This window comes from Nerophis ophidion, linkage group LG04 (assembly GCF_033978795.1).
Source record: "Nerophis ophidion isolate RoL-2023_Sa linkage group LG04, RoL_Noph_v1.0, whole genome shotgun sequence".
NCBI classification, from domain to species: Eukaryota; Metazoa; Chordata; class Actinopteri; order Syngnathiformes; family Syngnathidae; genus Nerophis; species Nerophis ophidion.
The window spans coordinates 43,731,912-43,748,680 of NC_084614.1; the positions used below are offsets into that span (position 1 = coordinate 43,731,912).

The 16,769-nt window shown below is 38.8% G+C and overlaps 1 protein-coding gene across 3 annotated transcripts in view; it reads right to left on the reverse strand.

Moving 5' to 3' along the window:
* Positions 1-1,180: 1,180 nt before the first annotated feature.
* The window catches only part of LOC133551442 (beta-galactosidase-1-like protein 2), a 44,403-nt gene continuing 28,814 nt past the window's right edge, over positions 1,181-16,769 (reverse strand). For 2 of the 3 annotated variants that reach the window (XM_061898142.1, XM_061898141.1), the window contains 6 exons: positions 14,892-14,963; positions 4,825-4,903; positions 4,655-4,742; positions 4,475-4,586; positions 4,156-4,272; positions 1,181-1,450 (listed from right to left, as the gene is read on the reverse strand). In XM_061898142.1, the coding sequence (XP_061754126.1) occupies positions 1,364-1,450; positions 4,156-4,272; positions 4,475-4,586; positions 4,655-4,742; positions 4,825-4,903; positions 14,892-14,963 (555 nt within the window). In that variant the 3' untranslated portion in view covers positions 1,181-1,363. The remainder of the gene's footprint in view (positions 1,451-4,155; positions 4,273-4,474; positions 4,587-4,654; positions 4,743-4,824; positions 4,904-14,891; positions 14,964-16,769) is intronic. The other variant, XM_061898143.1, reaches the window with a different exon arrangement.

Here is a 16,769-nt window from a genome sequence, read left to right on the forward strand (position 1 = left end):
TAGTAGTGGGTTTCAGCAAGCCTTTAAGGAAGTGATGGCCTATTTTTATCCGTCGCTGAATCTCCGGCTGAAGAACTTCTGTGCTTCATCAGGTGAGTTGAAGGTTAGTCTCCATGTGTAATTGCATTGTCTCAATGTGTAATGCGCTACCAGGATGGATACGACGTGTGGAAGTTGACATTCTTCTGGTACAAGTCTTGCTTGATGTGCTGACATTCTGGTAGATTCGCAAAAGTAGAGTCACGATACTTAATCTCATGGTTCTGAGCCCAGTGTAAAGCCGCTTCTTTCTGTTGAAATCCGGAGAAGCAAACCAGGTTTGCGCGCGGGATTTCTCTTTGTACGGATTTGAAGGTCGGGGTTCAATGTGCTCTCTCCAATCCAGGCGGTGTGGGAAAAACACCGGGGCTCATTACATTCATTAACGACTCCGATACAAACTCAATTGGGTCCCTGCCTTAATATTTTCCAATATAGGTGTTTAATGGACACATACCTGCTTTATGGAGGTTAGAATGCCTTCTGGTTGGCAGGGGATCAACATTTTGACTTCACTCAATATAAGCTTTATTTAATGTAATTTTTATGATTTTCTATTTTCATTCTGTTAAAATAAACCTCCAATAAAAGAATGTTCCTCTCTTTGTTAGAGAAGCACGGGAATAAATATTTATTTTCCCCACTGTATCATCATAGCCTGACATCTGAGGCACTGTTAAAATCAATCCAATTCATGTAAAGAAGGAAATACATCAAAATAATGTCTGCTAAATTTCCACTGTAATAAAGTAGATCCCTATAATTACATTTGATTATGTTTTGATTGACACTGTCAGAAAGTATTAATCTATTCAACAATATATTCATTTATGTGCCTACAATCATTCTGACTGTACGTACTGTGTAATAGTTTCCTCAAAAAGCATTGGTAAATAATATATTACATCCACAGTAAATATATTGTATCGCGTATTAGCAGCTTTTGTATAGGTGAGCATTATCATCTTTCTGAAAGCTGATATTCAAGCAAGAATAGACGGATGGCTCCACGTTAGCAAGAATAGACGGATGACTCCAACGGACATCGCCGCAAGGTCACTCATTGGCCTGAGTAGTCCATCATGAACCTGCATCATTGCAGTAATTGTGACCCAAAAATGCAGAAGACAGGAGGACAACGTGCAGGTAAAACAGGTATTTTGATTACAGCAACACATGTAACATAAACATCAGCCCTGACTGGAGGGCGAGGCAGGCATATATAGCCTGATTGGCAACCTGAACCAGATGTGTTCAGGTTGCCAATCAGGGGTAAAAAAAAAAAAAGTTGAATTTTTTAATGACACAGGCTGGATGATGGGAGTCACTGGACGTCTGCTGCCATTCCAAGATCAGGCGTATCCTCAAAAATGACCTTGTAGTCGCTTTCTTGCTCCTCAAAAACAATGATCTGTTTTCATAGAAAATAGTCAAATTTGAATATGATTTGGATTGCAAAGGTAAACAAAAACATAATCTTTCCTTTTTCCATCAAGCTGTTTGGAATTTGAGACTTTAGTGACATAGTTTACATTAGTTACATAAGCGATATCTCCATATATGGTAGCGGTTTACCCAAATAGGTTTGCACAAAGCGCCTTTTTTATCTAGTTGTAGTCCAAAGTTGTAGTCTATAAATTTCCTTATTTTTTTCTATCCCCTTGATGTGGGGCAGACTGGCACATACATGCACACCAAAATCGTTCGCTATTGCCATGTCTAATAAAAAGTATTGTATGGTTCTATCTTATAACTATCAGTAGTTTGTGATATTTATTCACATTTAGCTGTGACATTGGCAAAAATCTGTTTGGTAACTTTATCGCCCATGGATTCGAACATTCTGATTTGGTTTTGGTTTTGGTTTTGCACCAAGTCCATTGCAGGTGTCTTTATAGTCTTGGAAAAACATGGTATCATTTATCTTAAGGCTGTGCTTAACAGTTGTTTAACCCAGTGGTCCCCAACCACCGGGCCGTGGCCCGATTGGTACCGGGCCGCAGAAGAATTTTTGTATTCATTTCTATTTAAAAAAAAAAAAAAATAATATTATTTTTATTTAATTTTATTAAATCAACATAAAAAACGCAATATACACTTACAATTAGTGCACCAAACACAAAAACCTCCCTTTTTCATGACAAAAACGTCCCTTTTTCATGACAAAGAAAAAAAATAAATAAATAAATTTAAAAAAGGAGAAGGTATTTGTTTTGATTCCCAGTTAACCTGGGCCAACCAAGTTGACTATGTTTGCTCCCGTATTAACCAGCACCTGCACTTTCGAAAGAGGCTCAGGGTCCACGGTGTGGCAAGCAATATCATGATGTTGTTTTATAAGGCAAACATTGAATCTGTTATCCGTTATGGGATCTCCACATGGTTTGGAAATCTGTCTGTCAGACTCACAACCCAACTTCAAAAAGCTGGTAAAATAATTGCCATGCAGCCCCCTTGTTCTCTTCAAAAAATATTCCACACGACAGGGTGTTAAAATCACCCGTGACCCACACCTCATACTTAATAGTGAAATTCTGTTGATCCCAATTGGTAAATGGTACAAAACAGCAACATCCAAACTCAACAGGTATGCATCTGCCTTTGTCCCACTAGCAATCAAAGTACTTAATAACAGAAAATTACTGTAGTATCCAGGTAAAATAATAAGGAGTGCAATATTAGCATAGTGCAATACGGGAAGTGTGCAATGTGTGATCTCATAACTAACTGATATACCTGCGCACTGTCCACTGTCGTCACTGTATTGTCGGATCAACTGTATGTATGTAGAGTATGTATGTAAAACGCTGTGTCTTGATGTCCAAGACAAATTTCTCCTTGGAGACAATAAAGCTAATTATTATTATTCTTATTATTGTCAGGACTTTGACTTGGATTAGTTTTGCTTCTTCGATGCAGAGGGAATTTGGAACGAGCCAGGCGAGAATGTGAGTACATGATTAATTTATTTATATACTATAATACAAAAAGGGAAAACAAAGGGCGCGCTCAGTGGCGGATAATAACCTAGACTAAACTCCAAACAAAATAGCACAATGGTGTGACTATATACAAATAAACAAAAGATACTATCAAAGGTACAAAACAAACCAAAAAAACTTGCACAGAGGCATAAATACAAACAAGATCTTACGTGGCGTGGTCAAAACAATCATCAGCGTGTCAAGGCAAGGTAGGTGCGTGGTCATAGTAAGTAGCATGTAGCACAAGCATGTAGCATGCATAAGCAAGTAGTATGCAAGCACAAAAGCAAAGTTCCCAGGCCGAGGAACAGAAAACAAATGACTTAAATAGTGACTATGGTGATGAGAAACAGGTGTGGGGCTGAGGGCAGGGGCGTAACTTGGAGACCAGGTGGAAACTAATGAGTAACTATGGAAACCAACAAAACCAGGAAGTGCAAAAACGGGAAACAAAAACAAAACATAACATGATCAAACATAAACCCTGATTAACAGGCATGACAATTATTACTTAACATGTAATTGCAGACAGGACAGCGGAGAAGATTATTGGTCACCCTCAGCTCTCCCTGGAGGACATTGTTTGTTCTTGCTGCCTTGGCAGAGCAAAGAAAATCCTGGCAGACAGCTCTTACCCTGGTCATTACTTAATCAATTTGCTGCCACCAGGGAAGAGATATTCATCACACAAGAGCAGGGCAAACAAAGTTAAAAACAGTGTTCACCCATGGGCCATTAGGATGTTAAATTTGTTCCAATAGCTTACAATGTGTTTTACTGTTGCACTCCTACAATTAAATAAAAATGGTGAACTTGTTCAAAGCTCTGTTATATATGGAGATATCCACTGATATGCAGTAACAAAGGAAAAACATGTCACTAGAGTCTCCAATTCCGCATGGCTTGTTTGAAGCAAGTTTGGAAGAAGGCAAAACTGCCACAAGATAGAAAAAAAAATGCCTCAAAACATCGCAACTATTGCTGCAACTTTCTAAAAAAGCTGCCGTAAATTCAGGCATTTTATGCCTCAACAATCACCCAAAAAATCCTGAAAAACCCTGGGACGACTGATTATATTACAGAATGTTCAAACATACAGGTATTGTTCATTCCAAAATGTCCACATAGATACCTGGTTGATTCCACTGTTGAGAAAAGGACCAGGGAGGTAGAGAGTCTGTTGGGGTCCAATGGACCAGTAGCATCCCAGATGTATCCCATTGATAAAAACAACACCTTTTTCCCAACCCTGTGAACCCAAAGAAAATTCAATCATTTTTCATCACTACAATTTAGTAGGGGTGTAACGGTACCTCATAATCACAATGAAATACTGTTACAGCTCAGGTATTTAAGATATAAATACATTATACATTGCTGAAAAACTTAATTTCCCACCAGGGATCATTAAAGTATTTCTGATTCTGATTTTGATTATGTGTTTCACCCACTGGCAGTTTCACAAATGTATCGCTGGGGTATCCGTATGCAAACAGTTGGCCCATGAAAAAGGAAGGAAAACTGGGGGTTTCAGGAAGAGTTTTCCAAGAAGCCTGATAGAGACTAAAACATATGTTATGAACAAACTGTTACACAAAAATAATCACATTATGTACCAAAAGTGTACAAACCTATCAATAAAACTGGGTTTCATTTCCAGGATGTATATCATGAAATCCTGTAGTGGAATATTGTTTAGTAAAATATCCCCGACAAGGCCTGTAAGGACACATACTGTATTTGAATGACATCGTATGTAAGAGCAGACACGACAAGGTTCCGCATCATGTCTAATAATTACCTTTGCGCTGCTTGTCAAGGTCCCTTCCCCGGTGAACTCGTCCACAGTTTTCAACCAATAAACTTAAAGTTCGCTGTCCCTGTGGGGACAATATGAGGATTGTCATTTGCAGACTTTAGCCTGGGGAAACAAACACCCCACTGCAATTTGCCAAGAAAAATGTACTAATAAGGGCAGTCAAAGTTAACGATAATGAGTTGATGCCAATCTCCTTTGACAGCACTATTTTTTTTGGTTGCGCGATCAGCGTTTGTGAAAACGCAAGCCACAAAGTTGTTTTGCACATATAATTAGCCTAAACCAGTGATTCTCAAACTGTGGTATGTGGTACACGGGCTTAAATTAATGGTATGCCAAATGATTGCTTAAATACCCAAACTACAGTGCGCCGTTTGTCCCAAATTTATTTTTAAATCATTAATTTTCAAACATTGCAATAGTGTTGCCACCTGTTGGCTGAGGTCGATAGTGAGTATCATTGCCCAATATGCATTACACAAGTGTACAAACACACTCATGGTCCAATTAATCAAAAACCAATACAGAACAGTAAAATGGTCGGTGTATGTTTTGTTATTTCAATTATCTTTTCATGAAGGAATATTGAAAAAAAAAAAAAAACGATTCGTTTATTTGAATTTCGTTTTGAAATACATAAAAGGAAATAGAAAAACAAAGTTCTTTGGAGCCCTACACAGAAAATATTTTAGACATGGCACAACGAGATCTGACGTCTACATATGTCTATTTTCCTGAGGGAACTCTCCTGAAGGAATCAATAAAGGACAGTGGCGGCAAAAAGGAATTTGATTGTGCATCATAGTACAGATGATTTTTTATTTGTTATTTTTTAATTTTTTAAAGCTGTTAACTGATGTTATAGCAGAGCTACTTTAATAATGTTTAATCCGTCAGGAAATATCCTTTTGTCCTCCCTTTATTAAAGAGAGGTAATCCAGCAGTTCTTTGTAAGTATAGGCCAATATCAAATGTATGTGTCTTATCAAAAATCCTGGAATCTCTTGTTTGTGATCAGTGGAAAGACTTCTTCTATTCAAATAAAATTATTTGTAAATATCAATCTCCGAGTCCGAGTCCAAGGTTCTCGCCCGGAAAAGGGTGGAGTGCCATCTCCAGGTTGAGGAGGAGATCTTGCCCCAAGTGGAGGAGTTCAAGTACCTCTGAGTTTTTTTCACCAGTGAGGGAAGAGTGGATCGTGAGATTGACAGGTGGATCGATGCGGCGTCTTCATAATGCGGACGCTGTATCAATCCGTTGTGGTGAAGAAGGAGCTGAGCCGGAAGGCAAAGCTCTCAATTTACCGATCGATCTACGTTCCCATCCTCACCTACGTTCATGAGCTTTGGGTTATGACTGAAAGGGTGCGCTTCCTCCGCCGGGTGGCGGGCCGCTCCCTTAGAGATAGGGTGAGAAGCTTTGTTATCCGGGTAGGAGCTTAAAGTTAAGTCTCTGCTCATTCACATCAAGAGGAGCCAGATTAGGTGGTTCGGGCAACTGGTCAGGATGCCACCCAAACACCTCCCTTGCGTTCGGGCACGTCCGACCTGTAGGAGGCCACGGGGAAGACCCAGGACACGTTGGGAAGACTATCTCCCCCGGCTGGCCTGGGAACGCCTCGGGATCCCCGGGAGGAGCTGGGCGAAGTGGCTGGGGAGAGATAGCTGCTGCTAAGGGCGGCTGCCCCTGCGAACCGACCTCGGATAAGCAGAAGAAGGTGGTTGGATGGATCAATCACGCTTCAGGAAACAGCACATCACTATCACTGCGACAATGAAGGTGGTAAATGACATCATTGTAGCGATTGAAAAAAAACAGTACTGTGCCTCACTTCTTATTGATCTCTCCAAAGCGTTTGACACTGTAGACAACGCTATTTTAAAACGCAGGCTGTTTCTCATTGCACTGTCAAAACACATGGTCGCTTGGCTTTCTAATTATTTAGAAAACAGGACCTTTGTTCATAATTTGTCACTGTTCATAAAGGGGTGCCTCAGGGATCTGTTTTGGGGCCTCTCCTATGTGTCTTATACATCAATGATCTCGAACATTTATTTGATGCGAATATGAATTTTTATGGGGCAGCACGGTGGCGGAGGGGTTTGTGCGTTTGCCTCACAATACAAAGGTCCTGAGTAGTCCTGGGTTCAATCCCGGGCTCGGGAGCTTTCTGTGTGGAGTTTGCATGTCCTCCCTGTGATGCGTGGGTTCCCTCCGGGTACTCCGGCTTTCTCCCACTTCCAAAGACATGCACCTGGGGATAGGTTGATTGGCAACACTAAATTGGGCCTAGTGTGTGAATGTGAGTGTGAATGTTGTCTGTCTATCTGTGTTGGCCCTGCGATGAGATGGCGACTTGTCCAGGGTGTACACTGCCTTCCACCCAGTTGTAGCTGAGATAGGCACCAGTGCCCTCCGTGACCTCAAAGGGAATAAGCGGTAGGAAATGGATGGATGGATGGATGCATTTTTATGCTGATGATACAATTATTTATTGAATCGGATCATCTGTTGAACATGCTGTTAATTTGAAAGCTTTGGTCGCTGTGCAGAATTCACTTATTTATCTAAAACTTGTTCTCAGTGCTGACAAGATCAAACGTATGCTTTTTTTTTTTTACAAACATAGGAAAGTGCCTCAAACTCCCCCGGTACAGTCCACTCTTGAATAGAATGTCATAGAAGTGGTGCATGAATATAAATACCTTGGTGTTTTAATTGATGACTCTTATCACTTTAAAACCTTTTATTGATAAACTGGTGAAGAAAGTAAAACTGAAATTGGGGGTTTTCTTCCGTGATTAGAGATGCTTTTCTTTTGGTGTAAAAAAGCGCCTTGTCTGCCAAATTTTTATCTGTGCTAGGTTATGATGATCTTTTTTATATGAGTGCTACTCGTTCCTGCCTTCAGATGGTGGACTTTGTTTACCATGCTACTTTGAGGTTCATCACCAACTGTAGTGCCATGACTCACCACCAGTGGCGCCGAAAAGGAGGGATAAAGGAGACGGATTCTAGGGGCCCATGATGGAGGGGGGCCCAGAGAGGCCCCTAATGATGAAATTATATGAAATTATGTGTTGAGGGCCCTGTAAAGATTTTTTTCATGGGGCCCAAAATCCCTGCTCACCAATATGACTTGTACTCCCGGGTGGGATGGCCTTCTCGGTCCACTAAGAGACAATGTCATTGGTACACTTTTATCCAAAAGGCTCTTCTGGGACTAAGGCCCGATGAAATTTGTACATTGATTACACAGAGAAGTACAGACTCTTATGCCCTGAGATCCAATGATCAACTGCTGCTCTCTGTTCTTTTTGCTCGCACTGAGTTAAGGAAAAAAACTTTTGCTATGCAGCTCCTTGTGCTTGGAACATGCTACAAAGAAACTGGAAGCTCACTAAATTTTTTTCCTGAAATACTTTTAAAGCTGAACTAAAAACATTTGAAGGAACCTCAGTTATCTGAAACTGTTTTACTTGATGTCCATCCTGTCATTTTAATGTGTAATGTGAACGTAATTAGATGTGTAACTTTGCTGCCTCTTGAAAAAGAGGATTTTAATCTCAATGGGATGTTTTCTGGTTAAAATAAAAATAAATATATATGAAAACACATCAATTTTGGTCTGCTTTTCTATTTCAGTTTCTGTTGATATATGTGTAGATATTTCTGTAGAAATCTTGGAACTGTCTAAAGTATTTACTTTACACATTAGTACATTTACTAGTTACACATGGTGGTCTTCTGCTCTTCTTGGACTTTTATAAAGCCCTTGACTCACTGAACCATGACTTTCTTTTTCTGATGCCAGCATTATTAAAAGAAGGTACAGGCACAACTCCAAGTTTCTCAATCAATTTGGGCATTTCTCAAGGATGTCTGTTATTACCATATTTGAACCTGCTGGCATGGAAATAATAGTCAGTTGTCAGATGAAACAATTATTTTCCTATAATAGATAATTTCGAATTCCATTAGTTGTTGAAAAGATTAAAAAATTCTCTAAATTATTTAGGACTTTGTCTAAACCTTAAAAAATTTTGAATTGTTTCCTATCGCAAAAAGGAAATATTTGCAATGTTTATGTAAAGTCTGAGGTGAAATATTTAGGTAGTAACTATGAAACAAAAATACTCAGAAAACAAACAAAGAAAATAGATCTAAAGAATGCCAAACTAAGCTGAATGTATGGCAACCAAGACATTTTCCAATACTTGGACGTATTTACTTAACCAAAATGGAAACTTTATCCAGATGTATTTATCCTGCTTATTCTCACTCCATACCAACTGGAATAAAAAACATAAATCAACTCAACTTTAATTTTATTTTAGGAAATAAGACACATTATATAAAAAGGGGCCACATGGTGAATTAATATATTGCCGTATCTAAATTACTGCATAGAAATCTGGGGCAACAACTACAAAACTTCACTACATCCCCTGGTTACACTCCAAAAACATGCAATAAGAATTCTACACAAGGTGGGATATTGTGACCACACAAATATTTTATTTTTACAATCTAAATTATTAAAACTGCCTGATCTAGTTGATTTTAATACAGCTCAATTACTATTTAAAGCAAAGAAAAAGGTTCTACCTGCCAATATTCAAAAACATTTCAAACACAGAGAAGGAGTTCATAATCTAAGGGGGTGTAGTATCTTTACCATTCAAACAGTAAGAACTTCGAGGAAAAGTTTGTGTGTGTCTGTGCGTGCGTGGAGTGAAACTTTGGAACAGATTGGATGTGGGGCTCAAGCAATGTTCAAATGTCCATCAGTTCAAAACAAGATACAAAAAAATGGTATGGGCAATGTATATGAATGTGAACATGGATGCCTAAGTGTTAAACTCCATCACTGGCTAATAATGATTATTATTATTATTATTATTATTATTGTTGTTATTATCATCTTCATTATCATTATTTTATATGTATTATTGTCATCACTTATTGTCATTGCTATTGCTATTGTTCATATTATTATTATTATTGTTATCATTATCGTTATTATTATTGTTGTAGTCATTGTTGAAATTATCATTATTATTATTATTACTTCTATGACATCACCTAACTAGTTAAAATATATGAATTAGTATCAATAAGAGGAATACATTGAATTGTGTGTGTGTGTGTGTGTGTGTGTGTGTGTTTTGTGTGTGTGTGAGTGTGTGCGTGTGCGTGTGTGTGTGTGCAATCCTATACGCAATTTGAGTAATACTAATATTCTGCAAATGTAAAAACAAATATGAATTCTGACTAAAGAATTGGTGCCAATGGAAACTAAGAAAAGGGATTTGGGTATACTATCTGGAGTACAGGGCAGGCGAGTGGGGGCTTTTTTGCTCGTGGATAACTCCTCTGGCAGGGGGCTCCCCTCGTCTCTTTTAATGCACAGCATTGGACACATAGCAAGAGTGGTCCTCAGGTCCTGTTGATCAGGGGCAGTAGCTCCACAGCCACAGATCCACTATTAACCACTAATATCACAGTCAAAATGAAAGCTTGATCCCATAGGCACCAAAAACTGTTAATAATATATAGACAAAAGTGTATATTATATATACTATAACATATATAGTATTTATATAGGTGTGCGTACGTGTGTGTGTGCGTGTGTGTGTGTGTGTGTGTGTGTGTGTGTGTGTGTGTATATACGATGGATATGTGTGTATTTTGGGTAGATGCATTTGTGTATGTATGTGATTATGTGTGTATATGTATGTATTGTATGTATGTATATGTATATATATATGTATATGTATGTATATGTATATATATATATAATTTGTATATATGTGTTTGTATATATGTGTGATTGTGTATATATATATGTGTGTGCATATGTATATATGTAAGTGTGTGTGAATTTAAATGTATTATATATAGATAATCGATAGCATCTACGCAGCAACCACTGAATTGAATTATATTATATATATTATTGTATATATATTGTATATGTATAGGGGTGGGACCTAATAAGTTTACTTCTTCCCACTCCCTTTTGAGCCAATCTTGACATCTACAAAAGATTAGTCACATGTAATGTTTTCAATGTAGCTGTAAATATAATATATATATGTATTTATTTTGTATTTTATGTAAATCTTTTGTTTTGATGCATGGCTCAAAATAAACCACTCATTCATTCATTCATTCAATATGAAGATGGAGGACTAAAAGTTCTGTGATAAGGTGGTGACTTGTCCAGGGTGTATACCTCCTTCCGCCCGATTGTAGCTGAGATAGGCTCCAGCGCCCCCGCAACCCCAAAGGGAATAAGCGGTAGAAAATGGCTGGATGGATGGACTAAAAGTTATAGATTTTGGTCATTTAGATCAGTGGTCCTCAAACTTTTTTCATCAAGTACCACCCCAGAAAGAACTTTGTGTCATGGTGTGGGTCGCAGATTATTGCACGGTTCGTTCTCCCTAGATGCAGAACAGACAACTCTGGACAAAGCGTGAAGCTAGGAGTATGATTTAATCTTAAAAAACACTCAACAAGGTACAAAACAAAAAACAAACCGACGAAACAAGGTGCGGATCGCATTTGAAGCTAAGGCTACTGCTTAGCACAAACTAAAGACAATCAAAACCTACGTAATAGTAGCGTGTAGCAAACAAAGAAACAAGACTGACTGACTGGCAAAGGCACGCTTAAATGATGTGTCTTGATGAGCAACAGGTGAGCGCCCCGAACACAAGAGGCAAGTGCAAATAATAAGTAGCCATGGTAACAAACTCAGGAGGTGAACAAACAGGAACTAAAGGAGTCCAAAACAAACAGAAAACACAAAACATGATCCTGACCACGGATTATGACACTTTGCTCACCAAGGCAGAGGTTTTATTTAGCAAGTATATTTAATATTTTTCTGCCATTGTAACATTACACACAGTTTGAACAGTAACACTGTGTTTTAATATAAGAAAATAAAACATTTTACTTTAACAAAGTGATTATTTGGCAAACCACTCGATAGAGCCTACGTACCACTAGTGGTACATGTACCACAATTTGAGAATAACTAGTTTAAATGGGACCCCAAAATTGAACTGGTGGAAGTCATGGATTAAAATATGTGATTTTGTTTCTGGTACTGCATACCCCCCAAAATACTTGATAAATCAAAAGAATTGAAGTTCCATGATATGTAACTTTCAAATGTAGAAGCTTCCTTTTAAATTATCATACTTTCTCGAGCAGATGTATCTTATGGGAAGATGATGTACACACATAACTTGTCACCTCATCACAAACTGACAACAATTTGTATTTCTGCTTAAAAACAATTTGCCGCACTGCCTATTATTACTTCCATAACTAATCCAACACAACATTTCATTAATGCACTAATTATGGGGTGTACAGGTTGATACCTACATTTTTCACTTCAGACTTTACAGAGACCGTGCAAATATTTTCTTTCACACATGAATTGTTTTAAGATTCAGGCAAAGTTGTGAATACATTAGAACATTCTTGGATCTTTTCAATAACACTTTTTTAAGAAAAATAATTGTTTCATCTGCTAATTGACTACAAACCCCGTTTCCATTTGAGTTGGGAAATTGTGTTGGATGTAAATATAAACGGAATACAATGATTTGCAAATCTTTTTCAACCCATATTCAGTTGAATATGCTACAAAGACAACATATTTGATGTTAAAACTGATAAACATTTTTCTGTGTGCAAATAATCATTAACTTTGGATTTTGATGCCAGCAACACGTGACAAAGAATTTGGGAAAGGTGGCAATAAGAACTGATAAAGTTGAAGAATGCTCATCATACACTTATTTGGAACATCCCGAAGGTGTGCAGGCTAATTGGGAACAGGTGGGTGCCATTATTGGGTATAAAAGCAGCTTCCATGAAATGCTAAGTAATTCACAAACAAGGTTGGGGCAAGGGTCACCACTTTGTAAGCAAATTGTTGAACACCTTTAGAACATTTCTCATGGAGCTATTGCAAGGAATTTAAGGATTTTACCATCTACAGTCCGTGAAATCATCAAAAGGTTCAGAGAATCTGGAGAAATCACTGCACGTAAGCGATGATATTACGGACCTTTGAACCCTTAGGTGGTACTGCATCAAATATCGACATCAGTGTGTAAAGGATATCACCACATGGGCTCAGGAACACTTCATAAAAACACTGTCAGTAACTACAGTTGGTCGCTACATCTGTAAGTGTAAGTTAAAACTCTACTATGCGAAGCAAAACCCATTTATCAACAATACCCAGAAACACCGCCGGCTTCGTTGGGCCCGAGATCATCTTTGATGGACTGATGCAAAGTGGAAAAGTGTTCTGTGGTCGGACGAGTCCACGTTTCAAATTATATTTGGAAACTGTGGACGTGGTGTCCTCCGGACCAAAGAGGAAAATAACCATCAGGACTGTTATAGGCGCAAAGTTGAAAAGCCAGCATCTGTGATGGTATGGGGGTGTACTAATAATGGCCAAGGCATGGGTAACTAACACATTCACCATTAATGCTGAATGGTCCACACGGGTTTTGGAACAACATATGCTGCCATATAAGCGCCATCTTTTTCATGGATGCCCCTGCTTATTTCAGCAAGACAATGCCCAGCCACGTGTTACAACAGCGTGACTTCGTAGTAAAAGAGTGCAGGTACTTTCCTGACCCGCCTCCAGTCTAGACCTGTCTCCCATCGAAAATGTGTGGCGCATCATGCAGCGTAAAATACGACAGCGGAGACTGTTGAACGACTAAAGCTCTACATAAATCAAGAATGGGAAAGAATTCCACTTTCAAAGCTTCAACAATTAGTTTCATCAGTTCCTAAACGTTTTTCTAGTGTTTTTAAATGAAAAGGTGATGTAACACAGTGGTGAACAGGCCCTTTCCCAACTACTTTGGCAGGTGTTGCAGCCATGAAATTCTAAGTTAAATATTATTTGCAAAAAAAAATAAAGTTTAAATGAATTTGAACATAAAATATCTTATCTTTGTAGTGCATTCAATTGAATATGGGTTGAAAAGGATTTTCAAATCATTGTATTCCGTTTAGACTTGTCCAGGGTGTATACCGCCTTCCGTCCGATTGTAGCTGAGATAGGCACCAGCGCCCCCCGCGACCCCAAAAGGAATAAGCGGTAGAAAATGGATGGATGTATTCCGTTTATATTTACATCTAACACAATTTCCCAACTCATATGGAAACAGAGTTTGTATTATTTCCGTGCCGGCAGGTTCAAATATGGTGATAACAGACATCCTTGAGGAATGTCCATCTTGATAGGGAAACTTGGGGTTGTGCCTAAGACTAGTAAAACACAACTATTAATTTTATAAGTCCTCTAATTATCTCCGGAAACTTAAAGGTGCCATATGTAATAATTTCATGTCAGGTCAAAATTAAATGGCCCTGATATGTCAAAAGGCGTTCCTAAATCATGTTCTTTTCAAATACCTTTATAGTCGATAACGGTAGTTCAGGCAGGATACAATTTAAATGTTTGATTTACAGCCCTGAAATATTGTTATTGTTTTAATTTCGATGCCCCACCCTCCACCTTTTGACCAATTAAAAAGTCTGTGAGTGTGTCACATCCAGGTTGCCATTTACACACCGCCACCTTTGTCGAGCTACTGCCACTGGTAAAGATTACTAAACATGTCAGACCTTAGTAAACCTAAAAAGCGTCGTTACAATTCTCAACATATTCATGAAAAAGCCAGGAACAAAACAAGGATTTGTATCGGGGATGTCTTTGAAAGATGGAGACGATTGAAGGCGGAAAATATTTTTTAATTTGATGCCAAACTTGCTAATTTCTTCCTTGATAGGCAAGTAAGGCATTTACGTTTTCATATCTATAATTGTTGCATCCCTAGTCTGAAGAACACTTATGAAATATTTTTTTAAATGTATCTGCAATCGATTGCAAACAATTATGAGTTAACTATGGGCAAAATGCAATAATTGCAATTAAATATTTAAATCGTTTGACAGCTTTAATAATAACATGGTTCATTTCAATGCCATACCTTGGCATCTGGAACAGCCAGTTCTGTATGCTGGTACATGAAAAGTCCTATGTAACTTCTGTTTACAAACACCTGCAAAAGGAACCAAAGTTATCCGATTAATACAATCTCAAATATGGCTGGAGGGTTGCAAAATATCATCCAGTGTTTAGAAACAGGTGCACACATGCATAAAAAGGCGTCATCTCAAATTAAACCGCTCATTTGCTGACAACATTCAGATGCACTTCTGCACATGTATTGTGCATGCCTGTGTATGTTTGTTTCAGAAATGGGTGGATGAAACCGACAAAACACATGCATACAGGCATACGGGCATGCAGGCATGCACACAGGGCAGCCAACTGTAATACAATCGCTTCTCCAAGTTCAATTTGCATACTTTCATAATCGATAGCAATAGTGAATCTTCAATCCATCCATCTATCCATTTTCTACCGCTTATTCCCTTTTGGGGTCGCGGGGGGCGCTGTCGCCTATCTCAGCTACAATCGGGCGGAAGGCGGGGTACACCCTGGACAAGTCGCCACCACATCGCAGGGCCAACACAGATAGACAGACTAAATTCACACTCACATTCACACACTAGGGCCAATTTAGTGTTGCCAATCAACCTATCCCCAGGTGCATGTCTTTGGAAGTGGGAGGAAGCCGGAGTACCCGGAGGGAACCCACGCATTCACGGGGAGAACATGCAAACTCCACACAGGAAGATCCCGAGGCTGGATTTGAACCCAGGACTGCAGGACCTTCGTATTGTGAGGCAGACGCACTAACCCCTCTGCCACCGTGAAGCCCAAATCTTCAATCCAAAAAGTCAAAATAAAGATGTGTCATTTGCAATCAACCAAAATATAAACACAACACTTTCATTTATCCTCCCATTGTTCTTTTTTATATACACCAAAAACAAATTATCTCAAATATTTTTCTAATCTAACTTTTAGTGAGCACTTCTCATTTGCTAAGATAACCCATTCACCTCACAGGTGTGACATATCAAGATGATTATTAAGCAGCATGATCATTGCACAGGTGTGCTTTAGACTGGCCACTACAAGAGGTGCAGTTTTACTGCACTGAGGAGGTTCTGGGAATCATAAAACCTGCAGTTCTTGTTCATCTTGTTCACAGATGATCAACTAAATCTCTTACATAGAGTTCCTTAAAGTTCCTGGATATCAGCAAGAAGTGGAACACGCTCATATACACCAAACCATGAGAACATCTCAAACATGCTCAATTGGTGACATGTCAGGAGAGTATACTGGCAATGCTTCATCATGGGATGATGGTCGTAATTAAATGGCCTTGGGATCTCATCAGAGTATCTCTGTACATTTAAAATGTCTGCCTAACCACACCCTAACCTCAAACCAAGATGGGCCACTCCATCCAAGTTGACATCAGCAAACCACTCAGGCTGTTTGCCAACTGACCTTTAAGTTAAAACCTGGATTCATCAGTGAAGAGAAAATACCAGACACTATTGAATGTGAGCAATTGCCCACTTATTTCGGTTACGACTACAAACTGCAATCAGGTCGAGACCCTGATGAAGATGACGAACATGAAGATCAAGATGATTTGCCCATAGATGCTTTTCTGGCAGTATGTTTGGATATTCCTTGGTTATTCAAAATGATTGATGCAGCAGTTATCCAGATGGGTGGTCTTAAACTATTTTGGAGGTGACGATACTGAATGTGGAGGTCTGCAGTTGTGAGGCCGGTTGGATGTACTACCAAATTCTTTGAGATGTCTTTGGAAATGGCTTATGGTAGAGAAATAAACATTCAATTTAAGAGCAACAGCTCTGGTGGGCATCCCTGCAGTCATCATGTCTATTGTACGCTCCCACAGCACTTCCAACATCTG